This window comes from Mesoplodon bidens (genome assembly GCF_964165515.1).
Source record: "Mesoplodon bidens genome assembly, chromosome: 13".
Taxonomy (NCBI): domain Eukaryota; kingdom Metazoa; phylum Chordata; class Mammalia; order Artiodactyla; family Ziphiidae; genus Mesoplodon; species Mesoplodon bidens.
Window position 1 is genome coordinate 7,126,195 of NC_138169.1, and position 23,622 is coordinate 7,149,816.

General features: G+C 52.7%; 1 protein-coding gene across 3 annotated transcripts; it reads right to left on the minus strand.

Annotated features, from left to right (window-relative positions):
• Window positions 1–2,184: 2,184 nt before the first annotated feature.
• KMT5A (lysine methyltransferase 5A) lies at window positions 2,185–20,006 on the minus strand. Of its 3 annotated transcripts, none has more exons than XM_081252376.1 (8): window positions 19,935–20,006; window positions 14,768–14,889; window positions 13,504–13,660; window positions 9,972–10,191; window positions 9,496–9,583; window positions 6,593–6,652; window positions 4,771–4,961; window positions 2,185–4,043 (listed from the first exon to the last, which is right to left on the minus strand). In XM_081252376.1, exons 1-8 carry the CDS (start codon window positions 19,942–19,944, stop codon window positions 3,833–3,835), a joined length of 1,059 nt encoding a protein of 352 aa, XP_081108502.1. In that variant the 5' UTR covers window positions 19,945–20,006; the 3' UTR covers window positions 2,185–3,832. The 3 variants fall into 3 exon arrangements, with proteins under 3 accessions (XP_081108502.1, XP_081108503.1, XP_081108501.1); XM_081252377.1 differs by lacking the exon at window positions 19,935–20,006 and adding an exon at window positions 15,158–15,471; XM_081252375.1 differs by lacking the exons at window positions 14,768–14,889; window positions 19,935–20,006 and adding an exon at window positions 15,158–15,438.
• Between the last annotated feature and the right edge of the window lie 3,616 nt (window positions 20,007–23,622).

Genomic DNA, 23,622 nt, shown 5'->3' on the forward strand with positions numbered 1-23,622 from the left:
ACATATATATATATGGTGCACATACATCTCATTGAATCTAAGTGAGGCACCATGTTGCTATGTGTTGCTATGACAGGAAAAATGCTACAAATTATAACATTAAGATGCTATTGATTTTAAGGCTCATCCTGATTTCAGCAACATTAAAATGTGGAAAAAAATAAGTGCATTTAGGAATCAATGAAATACAGTCTGTAGATAGCAGGAGACTACACTTTGCAAAGAAACTGATGAGCCTGCTGAACTCACCTATGAGCCTGTCTTCTTAGTGAATAACACTGGCTTACTGAACGTGTTTCCCTGCTGCCTGGATTATCTCATTTATTCCTATAACATCTGAGGAGATGGGGACCAATACTAATCGTCCAGTTTACAGATTTGCAAACCAAGGCTCCAAGAGGTTAAAGTACTTTACACAAGGTCATGTAGCTGGGAAGTTACTGCCCAGAATGCACACGCAGGCCTGATTCTAAGCCCTCGGTTCTTATCTGTGACGCTCTATGTACCCGGATTCTGCAAAAAGTGCAAATATTAATAATGAGTGCAATTTACTGTATGCCTTGCCCACACCTATATATGTTGCCTCACCTTATCCCTATGGGATGGGCGTTATATTTATTCCCTTGGTTCACCCAAGCAAGTGCCAGCACAGTGGGGCTAAGGGGCTTGTCTAAGGCCCTAGCTGGAAAGTGATAAAAGTGGGACTTGAACCCAGGTGCCAAGGCCAAAACCACTCTGCCTCCCAAGAAAAGTTGGCAACGTTCAAGTGTCTGATCCAGAATGCCATCTCAACAGCATCCTAGATCGGGGGCTCCTGACTCCTGTAACCCCGTGTAACGCTGCAACCCTGACTGGTTGCTGCCCTCTTAACAGCAGGGAGGGAGGAGGATTTCTGCACCTTGGAGGTGAGAGCTGACTTGGGAAACGAACCCGAGCATCCTGACTTCAGAACCGCAGATGCTGGGGTGTGGCCGTTGGAGTGCCAGAAGCTAAGTTCTTGGAGCCGGGCCCAGTGTGACCACAGACAGCAGAGACACGACCGCTCCCACACTGCAGGCTTCCAACTCCAAACCCAACCCGAGGAGGAGCAGGCTTAGAGGCAGTATCTATCAGTCCTGGGCACTTGTAAACAGTGAATGATAGAAAACCACCCCAAATTTTCATCCTAATAATAGCTAACACTGATTACCGAGGATCATCTATGTGCAAGTACTTTTTATGTCTTAAACTCATCCAATCCTCACCATCACCCCGACACAAGCACCACTATCATCTTCATGTCACTGAGGAGGAAAGTGGCACGCAGGGTAGTTAGGTAACCCGCCCAAGGTTACACAGCTGCTAAGTGGCTGGAACCTGAGGTTCTGTTCCAGGGCTGAGCACTTGGCCACCAGACCACACTTCCCCTCCAACGTGAGGAGGTAGACATGATGACTGAATCCTGTGGAAACCCCTGCAAGGCAGGTGGGCAGAGGCTATTCCGAACTTGATGGACAAATTTCAGAAGGTAAGTGATTTGTTCAGGGTGACAGCTGACAAATGCTTAAAGCTGATAGACGCTGGGAATGTATCTTCTGCCTGTAAACCAAGGACTCTACCCACAGTCCCAACCTGCCTCTAATGCCTGGGGCTGAGGGAACTAAGCCTCTCAGGGGCGGGTGGTGGTGTGTGCCGTGGGGATGGCGATCTAGGCTGGCGGGGGGCGGGGAGGACACGACGACTTCCAGCACCATTGAGACGGCTACCTGAGAATCAAGTCTAGTGCGTTAGAAACAACGACAGTTACAACAGCTAAAATGTACGCTACTTGCCAGGCACTGTTCTAAGGGGGCAACATGTTTAACTTTTAATCTCCACAAGCAACCTCTGACCCCCCCCCACATGATAAAAACGAAGAGACTGTCCCCTAGGAGGACAGTCACCAAAACTGCTTCACACTGGTGTGTGGCCCTTTGTAAAATAAAATGGGAATTCCCTGGCAGTCCAGTGGTTAGGACTCCAAGCTCTCACTGCTGAGGGCCAGGGTTCAATCCCTGGTTGGGGAACTAAGATCCCACAAGCCGTGCAGTGTGGCCGAAACAAAAAACAAAACCAAAAAAATGCAACCTTTTTTCTGCCTCTGCCTTGTAAAAAGCAAACAAACAAAAAAAAAACCACAAAAAAACCAGAATGACACGTGTAGCCTTGCCTGGCAATAAATATTTTAATTTTCATTTCATTTTTATGATGACATAATTTTCAAGTTTTTTTTTTTTAAATACAAAGCTAAACCACAAACAGGTACAACCAAGACATTTTATCTCACATTGACACACTCCCATCGGATCCTCCTCCAATTCACTGACCACTGACCAGGCAAGTGTGGGGTGGGGGGAAGACTTTCTTAGGTAGCACCGTCGTGAGACCGGGGCAGGGGGCACTGAAGTTGAGGACAGGCTCTCATACCTGTCTCCATTCACATTTACCTGGGAGCAGGGGGCCAGGAGACCCCCCGTCACGGCTCCAGAGCCCCAGGCCCCTGAACTACAGGTTAACAGGAAGTGGGCATCAGCTCCCCTTTGGGAGGAAGCTACCTGCTCTCCCTGCTGTCACAACTCGAGGTGCAAACTGTACCCTTAGCCGTGATCCCTGGGCCGCTGGGCCTGCCTGCTCCCCTGCACGCCAGCAGCTGGGGTGGGGACCCTGCATTTCGGGGCTTGTAGGCTCACCCTTTGGTTCATGGCTGCATCTTCACAGGAAGGACACCAGGGGGCCTGACAAAAAAAAAGCCTTGACAGCAGGTCTGGAACTTTCCACCCAGCAGAATCAGGTTGGGGCGGGGGTGGGGAGGTGGGGAATTGGGTAAGTCATTTCTGGTCACACTACAAAACTTTATTTTTGATTAGAATAGTGTACCATCTCAAATCTCTTCTACAGAAACAAAACCAAGAGGGAGAAAAAAAGCCAAACTAAAAAAAACCCCCAAACAAAAACGCAGCCACGTCACTCACTTCAAGACCTATATACATGTAAGTTGTCTTCTGTGGTTACTTTTTTTTCTTGTTTTTTGATTTTTATTATTTTTTTTAAAATAAGCTCAGTGTTCACATTTCTATAAAGAAATTAACCCAGTTTCGGGAACCCCTGCCCGGCAGGGCTAGGTAAGCAGTGCTTGTCCCTGCCCACATCTGCTTTGATTCCCCGCCCTGATGCTTCGAGGTGCCCAGAAAAGCGGCAGCCCGTGGAAGAGTAAATCTAGGCCCGGCCTGTGAACCACCGGGTCAGTAAGCTTTCGAGAAAGCAGAGGGGAAGACTATCTTACTGTGAAACCTTTTTAAAAAATATTCATACACTTCCATGTGCGCCTGTCGAGATGTCAGGAAAACAAGAGCTTGGGAACATCCCGTCCAGGCCGTGGGGAGGCAGCTCTTCCTCGCGCCCGCCTGGCACTGGGACGTCGGGGCTGAGGAGGGGAGGGAGTCCCGGCTCCTCGGGTGGACGCAGGCGCATCGCCCAGCTTCCTAGTTCATGTTCGACTCTTTCCTCTAAAACCTGTGCTGAGTCTTTGACTGCATGCACGGGAAGCACAAACGTTCAACTTGTATGCAAAAAAGGTACAAAAACAACCAGAATATAAAAGTTTTGGTAATATAAGGCCATCTGTTCAAGTCCACCTTGGAAACCTGTAACAGATATTTAAATACTACAGTGAAAAGGCATCTTAATATACTTTTTTAAAAACATCTGAAGTAATCTGCTAAGATTAAATGTGTAAAAAAAAAAAAAAAGTCAATTCCCTTTGAGGGCACTTTGTCCATTGAGGAAGGGAGGCGGGAGGGGAGGGGCCGTGGGGTTAATGCTTCAGCCAGGGGTGGGCTTCGATGGAAGCCCGGCTGCGGTCCCCATAGTCATACAGGAGCTCCTCCCCAGCCTCGATGTCGCGAGACGCAATGAGGATGAGGTGAGGCACGCCGTCGATGTCGTGCAGTTTGGTTTGGCAGTTCCCACATTTACTGTGATTGATCAGTCTTCCCAGGCGATTTGTCTCTCTGGTTGCATCCACGCTGGTGGGGAGGGAGGGCGACAGAGGATTACACTGATAAAGAGGGTTTTGAACCCAGTCAGAGTCACGCTTGCTCTCAGCTCTGGTGGGACGGTTATTTAGGGCCACGTTTTTTGGGAAAGCGAAGTAACTCAAAAAAAAAAATCTTTAAGAGCCCAGAGAGGTGCCCGGTGTGGGGTATCCGAGGCAGGGGGCAGGCCTAGGCAGGAATGCAAAAGGCTCTTTGTGGAAGTTCTGCATAATAAATAAGTGAATAAAAATCCACTCTGTTGACGGTGGGGGGAGGCCAGCGGGTGTGGAGGCGGCCAGCACATGGGAACGCTCTGTACTTTCTACTCCGTTTTGCTGGGAACCTAAAGCTGCTCTACAAAGTACAGTCTATTAAAGAAAAAGCAATCAGTGACACTGCCACACTGGGGACAGAGAAGTCAGCAATTCTCAGAGCTGTTCTGGCCACGGGTCCCAGAGGAGAGGCCAGGTGAGCCCCTACGCAGGCTTTCATGAGACTGGTCTACGTCTTGTCCCACGAGACGGCACCCAGAACCACTCCGATCCCCAACATTAAACATGGGAAGTGGGGGAGTGGGGGAGCTGCATCACAGCTTTGAAAAAAGGTAGCAAGAACTAAACAAGAAGCTGGAGCAGGAGAGTCAGGATGCCCTCGGTGGCCCTCTGGCTGGACCTCCGCCGGGGCGGGGAAGAGCCACTCGAAGCACTGGGGGACTTACCAGTAGGTTTTGCTCAGATACTGAAAATAGTACATGTAGCAGCCCGTGGAGGGGTCTTGCGCGTACAGAGCCTCCCGCTTCTTGGCGTCGGTGATCTCGATGAGGTCCCCGTGGTATTCCACCACAAACTCGCCCCGGGAGAACTGCTTGGTGGCGATCACGCCCCTGCCTTTGCCGTCAATGAGGTCAATCTGTTGGGTGGTGCCAAGAGGGAGGGTTGGTTCATAACAGCAACAAACGCCACCGTGCAGGGCCGGCTTCCAGGGGGCGGGAGGCTTGCACCGTGTTCTCTGAACAGCTTTACTACGGCAGGCCATAACATTCACTCATTTCACATGTACAGTTTGATGGGTATCAGTCAACATATACAGTTGTGCAACTATCACCACAATCCATCACCCCAAAGAGTTCCCTTGTGCCCATGTGCAGAGCCTTGTTACGCCAGATCCTGAGAGGTCTGCTAGGTGGGTGCTGCCCCATTTTGCAGGTGAGAAAACGGGGTTAGAGAGGCAGCGTCGTGTCCACGGCCACAAAGCTAGGAAGCCGTGTAGCATAGACTCAAGTCCACGTCCTGGCCTCTTCGGGGGAGCAGTAGGACCCAGTGTTCTGAGTCTCTCCTTTATCCCATAATTAACCCTCCTGGGTTTCTCCTCACTCCATTTTAAATGGAGATGGAGGGTGATTGCTTGAGGGGTCCAGACTTAAATTCAGATCCCCCTAGGGCAGCGGTCCCCATCCTTTTTGGCACCGGGGACCAGTTTCCCGGAAGAGAATTTTTCCATGGACGGGGGTGGGGATGTTCAGGAGGTGATGCGAGCGATGGGGCGGGGGGGATGCGGCTTCGCTCGCCCGCCTGCTGCTCACCTCCTGCTGTGCGGCCCGGCTTCTAACAGGCCGGGGACCAGTATTGGTCATGCAGCCCAGGGGTTGGGGGCCCCTGCCCCAGGGAATTCCCTGGCGGTCCAGTGATTAGGACTCCGAGCTTCCAATGCAGGGGGCACAGGTTCGATCCCTGGTCAGGGAACTGAGATCCCGCAAGCCGTGCGGTGTGGGCCAAAAAAAAAAAAAAAAAAAAAAAAAAATTCAGATCCCCCTCCATGGTGGGTGGAAACTGAAGCTTTCCAACCCCTGGGTCCTAGTCCAGGGCCATCTGGCCACCACTATGGAGACTTGCTCCCCTCTCATCCACCCAGGGTGTCTGAAATATACGAAGAGAAAAGCAAATCTCCTGGGCATTGCCATTTCCCAGGAAAACAGTCTAGAAAAATTTGATCAGTTTGTCCTTTTAAAAGTTTCCCTAAGCATCATGCTAAATCAAAGAAGCCAGTTAAAACAGGCTACACATTCTATGATTCCATTTGTATGAAGCGTGCAGAATAGGCAAACCCATAGAGACAGCAAGCAGACGGACAGCTGTCAGGGGCTGAGGGCAGGGAACGCGAGTGCAGATGGGTACGGGGTTTCCGTTTGGGAAGATGAAAGAGATCTGGAACTAGACAGAGGTGATGATCGCACAACTGTGACTGTAGGATGTACTTCACTGTACACTGGAAAATGATTACAATGGTAAATTTTATGTTGCGTGTTATTTCATTGTAACTTTTAAAAAGTTTCCTCAGGGTAACATCTCATGTTTCCTTCGTGAGGCATTCCCTTTAACGATACTTTTAGCATCTGGTCCCTCGACAACCTGTAACGGCCCGCCTGGTCACAGTGACCATCAGGGGGTTAAAGCAGCGCAGCTCCTACGTGAGCCTCTGCGCCAGGGAAGGTGCGACTTCACAGCCGTAACCTCCACGCAGCGGGCCCTGCGGCCCCTTACCTTCATTCCTTCTTCTTTCCCACTTTCAATCAATTCGTCTATTCTTTTCCTTTCTTCAGACTGGGTGGGGAGGAAAGGAAAAATGAGACGTGCATCAGCATTCTCTCCGAGGCCATGCCAGGAGCCCCGGCCGCCCGCAGGTCACTTGCAGTTGGCCTCCAGGGCATCGGTCCCAAGGGATGCCCAGGCCCCCAAGCCCCCATCCTTTCCTCACTGCCCATCTGAGGCGGACCATTCGCCACCTGGGGTTTAAAGAGGCCAAGAGGGAGACAGTGGTGGCCCCAAGGGCAGAATCAGGCTTGTGGCTATGTTCTGTTTGGCCCACGCAGACTTTTAAAAAATATCAAAATTGCTGACATCTAAAAATCAGGACTCTGACTTCATACGACACCAGCCAGGGCTGTTCAGAGGCTGCGCCCTTCAGACGGGGTGCGTGTGCCCACCGCCTGTTCACTGCGGACTCTTCTGGCCTAGAACAGTGTCTGGCACACAGTGAGCCCTCAAAGCAACAACGGCCCCCCGCCACCCCACGTGCACACACACAGCTACCTTGTTAAATGATGAATCAGTTACAAGTGTGCAGAGATAAATGGGAGTAGTCGTGGGAGAACTGGGATAGGCGACGGGGGACCTTCCTGCCGTGACAGAACAAGGCAGAGGAGACAAGCTGAGGAGAGCTGGGGCCATGGAGAGGCCCTGAATGCACGGCCCTGAGTTTCACTCTGGAGGCTCGGGGGTTTGGGGCATGTGAGCAACCGGCTCTGAGCGTCCTAAAGAGGATTCTGGCAGCAGCCCACGGGGGACCCAGGGCCTGAGCAGGCGGGAAGGGAGCAAGGTGTGAACGAGGGTGAAGGCGGCGAACAGGAAGGAGGGACGGACTCGAGACGTTCCCAGCCGGAGTCAGCAGGCTGCCCGGCACATCAGGCCCAGCGCTGGGCTGGGCTGGGCTGGGCGGCGGCTGACAGCCAGGGCACCATCAGCACTGCAGTCCCTGCCCCAGTGCTGGCTGTCACCCCATCCACAGTCAGGCCAACCAGAGAAGGGGCCCCCCCAGAGAAGCAAGGAGGGATTCAGGGCATCTCCCCAAGGCCCAGTTTCCACCCTCTGGCCCTGGCCTTGGACCCTAGACCTGAACCCGGACCTGCCTGCTCCGTCTCCAGCCACAGCGAGGTGTCTGCGGAGCTCTTTGTCTCAACCCCGCTGCCCACACCCAGCCCCGGGCCTCGGTTTCGGCCGGCCCCGGAAGGCAGGCAGGTCAGGCCTGACCTCACCCCTGAGACGAGGCCCAGCTGCCCCGCCCTTGGGCTTCACCTCTGGCAGCCGCAGCCCCAGCAGCCCGGCCAACAGCTGCCTCGCCGTCCTGGCCGGCGACCACCTGGCCGCAGTGCGCGTGCGGCAGAGCCAACACAAACGGCGGCGGGCACAGCGTGTCTCTCCCTCGCCACTGGCTCTGCGTCCAGGGACAGCGTGAGCTTTACTGTGCCGCCTGCTGCTCGCTGCCCGCCTGCTGCAGGGTCCAGCAGACCTGCGGCGCACCCCGCTGCAGCCTCCACTGCCCCGACAGAGAGCCCCCGTTGTTGTTGTTTTTAATTAAAAAGGCCAACTCAGCTGCCCCCCCCCGCCCCACAGCCCAGAGCGGCGCCTGGTGGAGCCCCAGGCTCCCTGTGTGGGCGTGGCAGCTCTGAGCGGGGCTGGGCGGCGTCCCGGGTTCTGGGGGCTGGCACCGCCTCGCCCTCTGCAGTGCTGTCTCTACGATGACCTCACACCGCCTCCCGCTGCAGGCAAACAGCTTGCAACAGCTTGTTCTTGGCTGAAAGACACTGCCTTTCTAAGGAAATAACGCCAAAGCTTCTCTCTAGGGGGAAAGATGGACCTCCCCCCCTTTTTAAAGGAAGTCCTGCCAGTTCAGAGGTGGGGGGCGGAGAGAGGCTAGATCACCATCTGCACAGCCACGGCTCTCACATCAAAAGGCTGAAGGGGTCTGTGCCGGTTGAAAGGCCAGGGCCCCCACCTCCCTTGTGGGGGGCAATCCTGAGCACTACTCCCAAGCCTGCAGGTTATTCTGCCGCCCCCGGGGTGGGAGGGTGGACAGAAGCAGCCGGGGGCTGCAGGGCCCGGCCACACCCTGGGTTTCCCGAACAGAAAGGCAATAACCACACCTCACTGCATCAAATATTGATCGACTGTGCACAGCTCGGCACTCTGCAAACACGGCAGGCGGGGGCCTCACAGCCCAGTCAGCCTTCCCGCCTGGTTTTCGCACGTTCCGAGGGACAGTGGCTGGGTGGGAAAGAGCAGAGAGGGGCCCCGGGAAGGGACAACACGGGGGAAGCAACAGTGACAATAGTTAACAGGTGCTCAGTGCATACTAGGCACGGTTCTAAGTGTTCTATGTGCGTTAACTTAAGAACGTAGCCCTCCCAACAACCGCACACGGTACTACTTTATTATCCCATTTTATAGACAGGACAGAGAGGCACAGAGCGGTTAAGTAACTGGCCCGACGTCATACAACCAGGAAGTGGTTCCCAAGCCACTGCTCTTCACCATCTCAAGACGTGAAACTTCTGGACAGCAGAAAAACAAGCCTCCCAAGAGCATGCAGCCTTCATGGTCCTAGGCTCCAGTGGCCCTGCCAAAGCCACTTTCACGGTAAGTCCTGACTTTCCAGGCCATATGCTACAGGTGACAAGGCTCCTTCACAGAGGCATCGTAACTAAGCTTCATGGTGACCCAGAGCGTTATGACGACCCCCACTAGACCAAGGAGAATATCGAGGCCACAGAGGCCAAGAGACTTGTCCCAAGATGAAACAAAGCGAGCTCAGGCTGTGCACGGCAAGCACCGCCCACTGGGATGCCCTGCCCCTTCCGAGAGCTGGAATCAAAACCACGTGACTCTACCTGCAGCTCAGCTTTGCTCTTCCTGGAGCTCCTTCGAACAGGGTAGAAATCTGTGAGTTTACGATTCTGCTGCGTTTTTCCTTGAGCTCTGGGGTGAGAAAGGAAGAAGACAAAACAAGTATTAGCACCGAGACCATACTCACGTCCAGGAGGCACACAACCCCTGAGCAGCAGGCTCCTTGGAGACTATGTCACTTCAACACCTCTGTCCACTGTGGCCCAGGGTCACTCAGGCTCACCTGCCCACGGGGCCTCAGAGAGAGTATCAAAGACAGGCTGCCTACCCTTGGTGGGGAGCGGGCCCCTGAGCTCTGGACCCGTGACAGACCAAGATGCTGACAAACAGTGGTGTCCCCGGTGGCAACTCAGGAATCTGAGTCTTGACAGCTCAAGGGGCTGAGAGGGTGGGCGGCCTCACCCCGGCTGGCACCGGGCAGGCTGCCCTGGATTAGGGGTGGCCTCCAGGGGGCACTTACTTTTTCCTGGGAGCCTGTTTGGCCCTGACGGGCTTTTTCAGGGCTTGCTTGGCGGCAGCTGCATTAGGAGAATCACAAGACGAGGCCGGGGTTTTGGGAGGTTCTGTTGCTTCAGATTTTTGGTTTGGAAAAGGGGCCAGGGGGCCTCTCCTGGCGTCTTTGATTTTCTGTTCCTCGGCTTTCATGGAGCTTCGTATTGCATTCCCAGAGTTTCTTTTCTCTGTGGGCAGAGGGTGGGGAGAGACAGGCTGACTCTGGACCCACCGGCTCCCACTTTCCAGCCTTCAGCCACATGCTAAGACAGGCTTGGAGAGAAGAGAGGGGTGGGGCGTGGTGGGCAGCCGTGCCCTTGGGCTGTTAAGCCTGGTGTCCACTAACCAGTATCTTGGGCAAAGCATCTGGCTTTCCTTTTTGACCCAGACACTGGGTGCAGCTTTTGGTCTCCTGCATCTTTTTTTTCTTTTTCTAGCTTTGTGAGGTATAACTGATAAATACAATTATAAGATATTTGAAGTGTTACACCACGATGAGTCCACATATGCATTGTGAGTGGATCCCTCTCATCTAATTAATCAACACATCGGGCCTTCTGCATCTTGAGGGAAAAAGCCCTTGAAGCAGAAGCACCACGGCCGGCAACACTGGCGTGAGGGCTCGACCAATGGCTTTTCAGGAAATGGGCTGCAGACCCCAGGGAAAAAAGCTAAATTCCTAAAGGGTGGGCCAGTGTTGGTGGACAGGAGTAAGGCAATAAAGCAGAACCTCTCCCCAGCAAAGACCTCTTCCCCAAGAGCTAGCTGCCTGGCGTGACTCATTTCAGACTCGTTTTCTTTCTTTTTTTTTTTTTTTAAATTCCCTGTTCTAACAGGGTCGAAGCCCAGTGTTCACAGTGGTTCCCAGCTCGGTGCTGCGACACCAGTCAGTGTGTTGTGAGGGACGTCGCCAATGACTTGTTACTAAAAATAGTTGTGGAGCACCAGTGTTGGGACTATTTTTTTCCAACAAAGATTTTACTCTTAACAGATAATTAAATAATACATTGCTGGTGGGAATGTAAGATGGTGCAGTCACTTTGGAAAAGAATTTGGCAGTTCTCCAAAATGTTAAACATAGAGTTGCCATATGACCCAGCAATTCTAGTTCTAGGAATCTATCAAGAGAATTAAAAGCAGATGTCCACACAAAAACCTGTATATGGACGTCTGCAGCAGCTTATTAATAATAGCCAGAAAATGGAAACAACCTGAATGTCCATCAAATGATGAATGGGTAAATAAAATGCGGTACATCCGCAGGATGGAATATTATTCAGCCACAGAAAGGAACGAAGCACTGACACAGGCTACAACACGGATGAACCCTGAAAACATTATAACAAGTAAAAGACGCCAGACACAAAAGGCCGCGCGTATTAGATGATTCCATTTATATGAAATGTCCGGAAGAGGCAAATCCAGAGACAGGAAATAGATTAGTGGCTGCCTGGGGCTGGGGGAAGGGAGGAATGGGGAGTGACTGTGAATAGGTACAGGGTTTCTTTCTGGGGTGATGAAAATGTGCTGGAGTTTAACAGAGGTGATGGTTGTACGTATCTGTGAATATGCTAAAGACCACTGAGTTGTACCCTTTAAAACGGTGAACTTCAGGATATCAGAATTGTATCTCGATAAACAAAAGAGAAAAATAAATACATCAGCACCCATCCAGACCATCCTTGCTCCTTGTGCGCCCTCCTGGGTGGAGGTACGGCGTCGGGCGTGACCCTAGAAGTGGGTGGTACTCGTGAACATCAGCTGACATGTTGAGTCTGCATCAAGGCAGGAAAAAGGTCTAGGATCATGGACAAGAACCTGGACGTTGGGGTCTCCTCCAGTGTTCCTCCAGCCCCCAATTCTGACTGTTGCCATGTAGTAAGTAACACTACGAGTCAAATCAGCTAGCTTGTGCCCTGTGTCCCCATTTAGGACAACCTACATCCTGCCCCGTTCCAGAAGGGATGCGAGACTGGCTGAGCGCCATCTCAAAAGAGCCCCTTCCCCGACCCAGCGTGGTGAGTGCTGTCCTGAGCGCTGCCTACGCTGAATCGTGGGGAGGGGCAGGCCATGATGCTTGCGGCCCAACGGAGAACAGGCTGATGTATGGAGCGCTCACAAAGCCGGCCCCCACTCCTTGTTTTGGCCGCACTGCATGGCTTTTGAGATCTTAATTCCCCCGAACGGGGACTGAATCCGGGGTCCAGGGGAGTGAAAGAGCCGAGTCCTAACTCCTGGGCCACCAGGGAATTCCCTCACAAAGCCCACCTGCACCTGCCCTTTAACTCGTCTTCAGAATGGTCCTGTAGGGCTTCCCTGGTGGCGCAGTGGTTGAGAGTCCGCCTGCCGATGCAGGGGACACGGGTTCATACCCCAGTCTGGAAGGATCCCATATGCCGCGGAGCAGCTGGGCCCGTGAGCCATGGCCGCTGAGCCTGCGCGTCCGGAGCCTGTGCTCCGCAATGGGAGAGGCCACAACAGTGAGAGGCCCGCGTACCGCCAAAAAAAAAAAAAAAAAGCAGAATGGTCCTGTAGGACTCCTCTCTCTCCCACTGTACACAGAGAAAGGAGGCTCAGAAAAGAGTAGCAAACTGCCCACGTCCCTTCCTTTCATAAATGGCAGAGCTACGATTGGAACCTAAGTCATATGAAATAACATCACCCTAGGTACCAGGGGGAATCAGGCAGAGGGCTGGCTCCTGCCCCTGGGTCTCAGATCTGGCCCAGAGGTTGGGCTACCCCATCCCTTACGGCACTTTCTGTTAACGAATACAAAGCTTCCTTGTACGGAGCTGCTGAGAGCCAGAGTTCTGTTTCTCTAAGGCAAGGTTTAATCAGAAGGGAGCACGGTGAATTGGGGAAAGCTCACGTGCATTGGCGCCCCCGCCCCACCCTCAGCTTTAAAACGGAATATTTGGGTTAGAGCAAGATTTGTAAGAGGTCTGAGCATGTTTTGCAGGGCCAGACAGAATTTTCAGTAACCATTAATTTTCTTGCTCAATATTTTAACCCCATATCTCATTCCAGAGTATGATGCTCCAGAGACTAGCACTGAACACTTGAGTAGGAAGAAACTTTAGAACTGAGGTCAAGGCCAGCTCATAAAAGGGAAGGAAATCAGTTCCTTAGGTTCACACGACTCAGCGGGAGTGCAAGCGCCTGGTCCGAACAACCTAGACTCATAATTTCTGTACTTTTAGCACCTGTGAGCCTCTCTAACAGCAGGCCAGGTGCCATATCTTTGCAACTTGGCAAGATAATCAAGCCTGAAGGACACGCTAACTCTTGTGAAAGCAGGGAGAACCTGTCAGACCAACAGGGCACACGCCCTGGAACAGGCAGCTCTTTCCCCCTTGTCTGTGTTTCCTAGCAGCAAGACAAAACATGGTTCAAACCTTTTGAACTTTGGCTTGAAAAGGCTGGATAAAAATTTAGCACATTATTGTGCAGGACGCGAGCCCGCCAGCTGTGGTCAGAACAGGGCCGTTTCAGAGGCTTACCGTCGCGTTTCCTGTAGATTCCGGCTAACGGCTTCCCCTGGCATTTGACTTCGTGATGTGCAACTGAGTTCTCTTCCTGAAGGGGGGAACGCATTCCAGAGCATTTGTTCGGGCTCATGTAGGTATAGATCTTTGATTGCCCGGTAAATACATTCTCCTAAAACGACAAATGCATATTCTGAAAGAGGCTTGAAGAAGAAGATCCCGCAAGATTTAGGCAGACAAGAGGGCAATCAGAATACAAAAGACAAAAAATAGACAACATGTCTCAAAAACTGGGCTACTAGGCGAAGCCAGCCCCAGCAGAGAAGTGGAAGGTTCAGAATCCCCCAGGTCCAAGTCCGTCTCTAATTCCATTCGCTAAGGGGGGACATCTGGCCAGCAGAACCAGCCGTCCACAAAGGTCTATATAAGAAGGAGGCAACCTACCCGTAGCAAGGAGGTCAGAAGGACCAGGGTAAACAAGGTCGGGACTGGAAGGGCTGGCCTAATGCAGGAGCCGACTGCCCTGGCAGGAGCTCCAGGGACTCTGGCACAGAAGCGGGCCTCAGGGAACCTGATCAACCACTTCTCAGTCCTGAGGTCAGCTGGCAGGACTTGCCATTACTGCCTGAGCCTTCTGTGTGCCCAAGCCTGGCCCCTCTCAAATCATGCAGCCCAGCAGCCTCCAAGGACTGCGGGACTGGGCTGCGGTTGGGGTAGTTCTCTCGGGCTAACTGGGGGGTGCAGAGCTAATGGAAGAAACGCCTAGAGCCGGCGCATTTAGGGAGGTTACTCGACTGCGGTGGGCAGACCGGTGGGGCGGACAGGTCACTGCTGGTGTCTCTGGGTGTGCGGCCTCTCCTCTGAGTAAGCAGAGACGGGAGGAGGGCCTTCCCAGAAACCCTGCTGAGCCTTTCTGCCTGGTGAGCCATTCGACACCAAGTCAGCGAGACCCCGTGACCTCCCCGAGGGCCCCGGGCAGGCCCCGCACACTCTGGGAAGGCGGCCACCACCGGGGTGGCTGGGTCTCGGGGCATGGAAATGCCATAAAGGCACAAACTTTTCCGAGGTCAAACACTGCCAGGGTCATGGCGGATCGGGTGTGGACGCCACTCCCAGGCAGGCAGCAGAAAAGGAAGCTGCCCGGCCGGGCACCCCGCCCGCACCCCCGCCCCAGGGCCGCGGGGGCGCCCACGTGCTCTCGGAGCGGGGTTGGCAGGGGCGCCCTGCCGCACGGCCCCTCGGGGCGCGCCGAGCGAGTGCGGGGAGGGTGCCTGCTTACCCCGTTGGTGCGGGGCCTCCCCGGGCCCCTCCGCTCCACCATCTCCGGGCCCGGGGCCGTCGCTGCCACCGCCGCCGCCGCCGCCGCCGCCTCCACCGCGCGGGGCTTGGACATCTTCCTGCCTGGAGAGGGGGACCCGGGGGAAGCGGGGGAGGGGGCGCTCAGGGCGCGGCGGGGCGGGGAGCGGGGCCGCCCGGGCCGGGCGCCGCGGCGGCGCCTCCCGCCGCAGCCATGTTCCGAGGGCCCGGCGGCGGTGGGCCGCCCGCGCCGCCGGGAGGCCGGGGCCGGCCGGCGGGGCCGGGCCGGGGCCCGAGTCGCCCTCCCGCCGCCCGGCCCGGCCGGGCCCCGCGCGCCGCCCGCCCCCCGCGCGGCCGGGCCCGACACACCCACCTGCAGCCCGGCCAGGCCCATGGCGGCGCGCCCCGCGCCCTCGCCCTCGCCGCCGCCGCGGCCCGGCCACCAGCGCTGCCGCTGCCGCTGCTGCTGCTGCTGCCGCCGCCACCAGCGCCGCCGCGGCGCCCCGGGGAAGGGCCGGCGGCGCCCCACGGCGCCCCCTTCCCCCATGGTCTGCGAGGCAGAGCCCGGCACCCGCGCGCCGCGGCAGCCCCGGCCGGCCCGGGACCGAGGACGCAGGGAGGGAGGCGCTGGCGGCGCGTCCTCCGCGGCCCGCCCGCTCGCCGCTGCCGCCACCCACCGTCCGCTCCCGGCCGGGGAGGGGCTGGCAGGGGCGGCGCTGCGAGGCTCCTCCGGAGCGAGGGAGGGAGAAGGGGAGGGAACGAAGGAGGGCGGGCCCCGCGGCCGCGAGGAATCCCGACTCGGGCGCGCCCCCTCTCGCGCGTCCTCAGCCACTCGGGGAGGAAGGGTTGGGAAACATGATAATGACAGCCCGGGCTCTGGGCCGGCCCGGCTCCTACTCTGGCTGGTCAACGACTATTTCGGGAAACCCGTCCGTGCCAGGCGCAGTCGGCAGCGGTGAACGCGACAGGCGAGATCCCTCCTGTGTGCCCGAGCCTGTGCTCACGGAGTGTTTTCCTGGGTATTTAACCTTCCCGGCTAGCCCCTGGGGGCCAGGTCCTGTGGCTAACCCGTTTATGAGGAGGATACTGAGCTTCCAAGGAGGTGCAGAGGCTTGTCCAAAGCCACAGAACTAGAAAGCGATCAGGTCAGGTGTCAAACCCAGGCGGTCTGCACCTGACCGGTCCGGACCCTGGGGAAATAGAGCCAGGAATTATAACGGTATGTTTGCTGGGTGCTTCTCTTGCATACCTTATGCCATTCAGACCTCACAACAGCCCTTTGAAGGTAGACACCATTATTTTCTCTTCCACAGACATGGAAAACAACCTCGGAGAAGTGGGGAGCTTGGCCAAGTTCTCAGAACTAGAAATAGATTACCAGGCCAACAGACCAGAGCCTACACTCCCGGCCACTAACTTCCAGGTTACAGGTGAGAAAATAAACATGGAGGAGCAAATGGTGTTGCAGAGGGTTTAGCAAGTCACCCAAGTCTCCTGTCCACGAGGAAATGTCCTGGGAGGCAGGGGTTCCAGTATACCTTACTGCCCTGAACCACTGTGCTGTAGCCATTAGGGTTTGAAGGCCCATGGCCATAAGAGTCCCTGTATTTGTGCAGAGTCATAATGCAAACAAGACACCTTGGGGCATCTAGCCTTGGGTTATGGCCTGGGAGGCAAAGACTGGGTATCCCTACCTGCACCTGCCCCAGAGGTGCTTTGTGACCATAGCCAAGTCCCTTCCCCAGACTAGGCCTCAGCATCCTCCTGGATAAAAACTAAGAACTATGGGGCTTTCCTGGTAGCGCAGTGGTTGAGAGTCCGCCTGCCGATGCAGGGGACACGGGTTTGTGCCGCGGTCCGGGAAGATCCCACATGCCACGAAGCGGCTGGGCCCGTGAGCCGTGGCCGCTGAGCCTGCGCGTCCGGAGCCTGTGCTCCGCAACGGGAGCGGCCACAGCAGTGAGAGGCCTGCGTACCGCAAAAAAAAAAAACAAAACAAAACTAAGAACTATGAATTCCATAACGTACCCAGGGCACCTTTGACATCCACAGATAAACTAATGGCTGTCACTTTAAGTAGCTGCCTCCCCTTAGAAGGGATAAGACAGTGGATTAACTGCCAAGACAGTGCTCAGGACAACACCTCCCAAATCAGCTTGTGCTTTAGAATCCTTCAGAGCAGGGCTGGGGAACCCCTGCCATACCCATCCAACCACTGACTCCAGTGGGGTAGGGTAGTCTGCCCACTTGAATACCCAAGAGACTATGCAGAGTTAGGATTCTAAAGTGACACTCTGACACCCAGGTTGAGCCATCTGAAACAGTGTCTGTTACCTCTGCAGGCCAGAGGAGGTTTGTAGTTTGTTGCCAAACTGTCATGGGAATCATGGTCTGGAGGCAGGAAGCAGCTGCTCAGATCAGCTTGTCCATTTCTCATACTATTTTAACTCCCTCGCCCCCACTACACACACATACTCAGGGCTATAGCTTTCTCCATCATAGCCCACAAAATGCAGGGGATACATTAAAATACAAGTCTAGCACCCATTTCTCTCAACTCTGCAGCTCTAGTAGCTAGAAAATTTAGTTCAAATCCTTCCGTAAAGTTTCAAAACACTTTGTTTTGTCTGTACATGAGGTGTTCATATGTGCATAACAAATACATATACCCAGTCACAGAAATAAAAACTCTTATTGTTGCCCAGGGTCTCATAGAAATAGAATCCAACAGCAATGATACTAATAGCTTGCACTTACTGAATGTTTACTGTGTCAGGCCGTACAATAATGCATTATTTAATTTAACCTTCCCAACCATTTATGGGAAGGTACTATTCTATTTCACAGATGTAGAAATCGAGGCTTGGGGAAAATAAATCACTTGCCTAGGGGTCACATGACTGAGATACTGATGGATATGAGGATACTTCAGCATAAAAAAATGTATATTGCTTTCCTCAAACTCAGACACTAAAATACCAATTCATTCATTCAACAAGCATTTATTGACTACCTACTGTGTTCCAGGCCCTGTGCTAAAGACGCAACAATGAACACAGACAGAGATGGAGCACATTGAGGCCAGAGGGGTGGGTAGGCCCCTTACAGGCCAGGGTGAGGACTGTAGATTTGATCCTAAGAACAAAAGGGGAGGTTAGGGGTGGAAGGAGTGGTGAGAGTCACATGATAAATATCTGTGTTCTTGGGGATCACTCTAGCTGCTGAGGCACGATAAATTGGAGATGGTCACAGTGGGAAGAGGGAGACCAAGTATGAGGCCATCTGACAGTGGCAGTAGAAATGGGGAAAAGTAGATGGACGGATCCTGCCCAAAGTAATATCCTTGAGGCTGTAAATATTTACACGATTGTAAAACTTCAAAACCAGAGAGGAGTTACCCGGTATCTGAACATTTTGTTCATGTGACTCCGCAGGGCTCTCAAAGTGAACTACAAGTTAGGAACAAAGACCTCTTTTCTAGAAGAAAAAGACTGACCCTTCATTGGCGGGGGGGTGGTCATGTGAGTCACTGAGAATCACTAACCAGTACATTACAAAGGTGATTTGTAACCTGTTATGGTAGAAGCTGGGAACACTCATCTTCACTTTGGCTAAATAAGGGAGGTAGAGTGGAACAAACAAAGACACAGAATGGCCAGAGTCTGGACAGTGACTTTGGACTTCAGCTTCCACCTCTGAAAAATGGAAGTAACGGTTTGTAAAGATTAACTGACATAAAGCACCTGGCCCTCAATGGTAATTATTACTTGCCCATATTAAGTATTTAAGTATTTCAATGGCAAAGTGGTTCACTTTGTTTCCCCCCACAGATTAATTAAAGCAAGCTATTTTTTTTTTAATGCACTACTGTTAAAACAGGTAGTTTAAATGATTTTGCTGTGACGGGAAAAATGAATCAGGGAAGCATAGCTTTATTAAGATATGTCAGATAAATTAGTCAGATATTATTAACTATACTTTTAGATGCTTAACCCTTTTCTGAAGAAAAATATTTAAGGCATCTTACTTTTCTGTGTGGACTGGGTTATGAAGCTCTTTAACATGAAGTTCACTATGCCTCATTTCTTAATCATAATCTAGGTAAATCTTGTCCCAAAAGACCGTAAAGGGATGCTGGGAGAATAAATGATGCACCTGGGTGCAGGGGCTGAAAACAAAGAAGCCCAATAAATATGTGCTGAATGAATCCTTATTTTATTCATTATGATCGCCGCAGTGAGCATACTGCATTAACGCAAATTCCTACTAATATGTAATACCCTGAGAATTTTGAGAAAAATGTAAAACCTCAACTTATTTCTTTTAAATAATAATTCAAGTGAAGCATCACGCTCAAGTTTTTGCATGAAGGAGACACAGCGGCTGGAAATGACCAGCGGTTGTTGATCACTTTGCCGCATAACGTGGGTCTTACTGTCCTGACAGCAAACTAACTGCGAAGAACTTCAGGCAGGGACATCGCCTCCCTCGAGGCTGCACAAACCCACCCAAGCCATCTCCCGCGGGCAGGAGTACTGATCAGCTGCGGCGCGAAGGGCCACCCCGGGAGGTGCCAGGGGACCTGTTTCACCCCAAAGTGGGCCAGCGGGGCCCGTCCCCGCCCCGGCGGCGCAGAGCTGACTCAGGGAGTGGGGAGGGAAAGGAAGGCGCCTGCCGCGGGGTCCACTCCGACGCGCTCCCCACCATGTAGGTTACCGATCTGCGCCCTCGCCTCGGGGTCACCACCTTTCCTAACAAGAGAGAGCCCTTAAGCAGGCGAAGCCTCGCCCTCCCCCCATTTGTATCAATGACAACCATTCCCTGGAGGTGCCCTGCGCTTTAGTTTCCAAACAGCTTTGACATATGGCCCCATTGCGTCGGGAGAGGCAGGCCACCAGGTGCCCCCACTTTAAAGAGGGGAAACCGAAGCACGGGAGTGGGAGGGGTTTCTGGGGGCTTCGGAAGCGAGGGTGGGGACCAGGTGGGGAAGGTTCCGCAGCCCCTCCCCCCCGCACCCCCGCTTGTCCCCGCGCTCCGCGCGAGCAGCCGGCGGGAGAACACCTCCCTGCCGCAGCTCCCGCCACCTCGGTCCCGCCTCCAGCGCGACCCCCTATCCCAGCTGCCCCGGCGCTGGCCACCCGGGCCAATACCTCTAGCCATGGCCGCGCTCTGTCACCACCTAGGATCTCCCGGGAAACGCAGCTTTCGAAAAAAGTTACAACAACTGTGGCCAACTGCTCCGCCGGCCCCCGGCGCTGCCCTGATTGGCGCCGCCGCCCGCCTTTCCCCAGGCTGCCCGCCGTGATAGGCGAACTCGAGAGGGAAAGCCCGCCCTTCTCCCCTCCTCCCCGGCGGGGGCGGGGCAAGCGGCCGCACTTCATACAAACGCTTTCAGGACAGGTCTCAGCGGAGGACGTGGGAGGGGGTTTAAATTTTACCGTGTTCCCACGTTGATTGGCTGCGCTTTAAGGACATCCGCGCTGCCATTGGGAGGCCCCAAACTCCGCCCTCTCCCGGTGCTGCAGCTCCGCCCCAGAGAGATTTAGTCACGCGGCTGGAGGCCCGGCCTCGGATTAGACCCATTCGGGACTTCCGGTTTTTCAGGCGTTTGACCGGAACCCGACCTTTGACCCCTCGATCTCCCCTTATGACCTGGGAAGCTTGGGTCCCAACTGTTTAACATCTGCACCACCTTGACCTTTCCAGCAGTTTAATACATTCATTCCTAAATTGAAAGGTTTATCGAGTCCACTCTTACAGTATTCAAAACCCGCGGGCACAGTTCTTAACCAACTGAGTCAGCCTCGCTGAGCCACAGCGATCCTAGCCCAACATACCCCAACCGTTTCACAGATGGGGAAAGAGAGGACCAGCAGGAACAGGTAACTAACTTGCTGCCCAGTGTTACCCAGCAATTTAATTGCAGGTCCTGGATCAGTCTTTTGACTGTTAGTCCACTAGAGGGCTACCTCAACCCCACGGAAACAACCGGGCACTTTCTCCACCCAGGGGAGCTCGGTCATAAGGCCCCAGAGAAACACAGGTGTCCTGGGTATTCTTTGCTTTGAACACAGGTAAGGTGTCCAGTTACAGCTCTTCCCTGGGGACCCCTCCTGGACATATGAGGAGAGGTCACTCATCCATTCTCTCTCTTCGGTCCCCAAGAAGATTTTGGAATATCCACCATTGCCCAAGTACCCTACCATTGCACCAGGAAAGTAGGAGAGCAAAATAAGGTGATATATGTGAAAGCACCGGGAAAAGTAGGAAGCAACACTTTTCTCACTCACTGTGTGCCCTTTGGTATATTGTTTCAGCTCTCTGTCCCTTGGTTTACCCAGATGTCAAATGATGGAGTCAGCTGTGATCTCCAAGTTTCCTTCCAGCTTCCATAAATACAGAGAGGTTTTTACTTTCTCTAAAATGCATTAATTCAACATTTATTGAGCTGTATACCTGACACTGTCTGGTTCCCCAAGGATACAGTGGCGAATAACACAGATCCCTACATTTTTCAGGACAGAAACAAACAAAAAATCACTTTTTAAATATTAAATAGTGATTAATGTTATGGGTAAAATGAAAACAGGGAATTTTACAGAGTGTGAGTGGGGAGATCATTGCTTCTATGGATTGGTGAAGTCAGAGAAATCCTCTTTGAGTTGGTGGCTTTAGGTTATACCCTAAATAAGTGAGTCCCCAAGGGAGAAGGTACTTGTAGGTAGAGGGAATAGTGAGCGCAAATGCCCCAGAAGTGGGAATAAGCTTGGTTGTCTGGGGAAAGAAAAAGAAACCCAATGTGATCGGAACTGAGTGTATGCTGAGAATGGAGGGGATCAGGCTGGGAAGGTAGGCAGCGATCACATAGGCCCTTGAAGGCTGTGCTGGTCTCTCAGCTCCAAATTCACTCTTCTCCACCCTGCTCTGCAATATTTGGGCTGCAAACTGTAGTGCACCTTTGTCAGCTAGTGTTAGGTTCTGTCAGTAGGCGAGGCTACAGGGAGACTGGAAGGCAGGGGGAGGGACTCACTCCTGCCCATTTGCTTGCTATTCCTGTCAGGGTAAGTAATGACATTTTGCTTCTGACAGGCCATTCGGTTCATTCTCCAGGCTTTTTCCAGAAATAGCCTCAGCGTGCTACCTCAGAAGTACCAGCAGCAGCCCCTCTTCAGAGTTCTGAGCCCCAGCTTTGCAAGGCCCCTCCAGTAAGCCCTTGAAGGGCCAGTGCCAACGTCATGGTGCCCCTTTCTCAGAGGCATAAGAACCAGCCCTCCAGGAATCCTCTTCTGATTCTTCTCCTCTGCTAACCCCAAAGGGTCTCTTTGTTCTCCAGCCCTAGAAATGGGAGCTGCCTCCTGCAGTTATTATTAAATGACTTCAGTGTTCCCTTTCTGCTTGTTCGGTCCTCCACCACCTGGTTAATGAATTTCCTATTTTAAATTCTGTTTTCCTGACTGGACCCTGATGGACACAAAAGCCATTAGTAAGGACTGAGACGTTTATCCCAAATCTGATAAGAAGCCACTACATGGTTTTAAGCCAAGGGTAGATGGATAGATTGGTCAATCTGAACAGCAATTTTGCAAACAGTTATGCAAACAGAAGGATTGCAAATAGCTACAGTTACAGTAATCTGCACTGAGACTCGGGATATAGGAAAAATGTGACATGCTTCAGGACTGCCTGCCTGCTTACCGATCTCCATTTTCCTAACATGCCGTGGGCGAAATCTCACCAGTGCTGAGATGACTTTCCTTACTCTAGGGTTATCTTTGAATTAATATTTGCTCCAGGCTTTTGCTATTGTTTAATACTTTTTTATTAGCATCAGTTCTTTTTTTTTAATGAAAGGTTTTTTAAAAATTTATTATTTACTTATTTTATTTTTATTTTTGGCTGCGTCTGGTCTTAGTTGCTGCACTCCAGATCTTCGTTGCGGCACGTGGGCTTCTTTCTAGTTGTGGCGCATGGGCTCTGTAGTTTGCGGCACACGGGCTCTCTCACTGGGGTGCGCAAGCTCAGAAGTTGTGGTGTGCGGGCTTAGTTGCCCCGCAGCATGGAGCATCTTAGTTCCCCGACCAGAGATCGAACCCGTGCCCCCTGCATGGTAAGGCGGATTCTTTACCACTGGACCACCAGGGAAGTCCCAGCATCAGTTCTTAAAAGGTTCTACCGAATGGGACATGTATTCCACAGCTGGTGACCACTGTGATCTACTAATTCCTTCCATTCATCTGTGAGTATAAATAATATACATACCTTTTCCTATTATATGTATGTGTGTGTATATATATAAATATGTATGGATGGATAGATAGATATACACAGGTACATAAATATATAAACTTCCCCCATATGTATATATACACGTATATGTTAATATGTGCAATATGCATATATACAATGTATGCAATATACCTGGAATGCAAGCGAGAGTAAAACAATACTCTTTCTACCTCATGGGTTTATTGTTAGAATTAAATGACGGAGGGGAATTCCCTGGCAGTCCAGTGGTTAGGACTTCGCCTTCCAGTGTGTGTGGGGATGCGGGTTTGATTCCTGGTTGGGGAGCTAGGATCCCACATGCCTCAGAGCCAAAAAAACAAAACATAAAATAGAAGCAATATTGTAACAAATTCAATAAAGACTTTAAAAATGGTTTACATCAAAAAAAAATCTTAAAAACAAAACAAAACCTTTAGGGACTTCCCTGGCTGTCCAGTGGTTAAGTCTGCGCTTCCACTGCAGGGGAACATGGGTTCAATCCCTGGTCAGGGAACTAAAGATCCTGCTTGCCACATTGCGTGGCCAAGAATATATAAATAAAATAGAGAAGTT

Excerpts from the sequence above, each read along its gene's own strand:
- KMT5A (XM_081252375.1), bottom strand. The coding sequence starts at position 15,331 with ATGGGGGAAGGGGGCGCCGTGGGGCGCCGCCGGCCCTTCCCCGGGGCG. Across the intron at positions 10,192-13,503 it reads AATCTACAGGAAACGCGACG|AGAAAAGAAACTCTGGGAAT; the intron begins GTAAGCCTCTGA and ends CTCTGCCCACAG. Across the intron at positions 9,584-9,971 it reads AAACAGGCTCCCAGGAAAAA|AGCTCAAGGAAAAACGCAGC; the intron begins GTAAGTGCCCCC and ends TTCTCACCCCAG.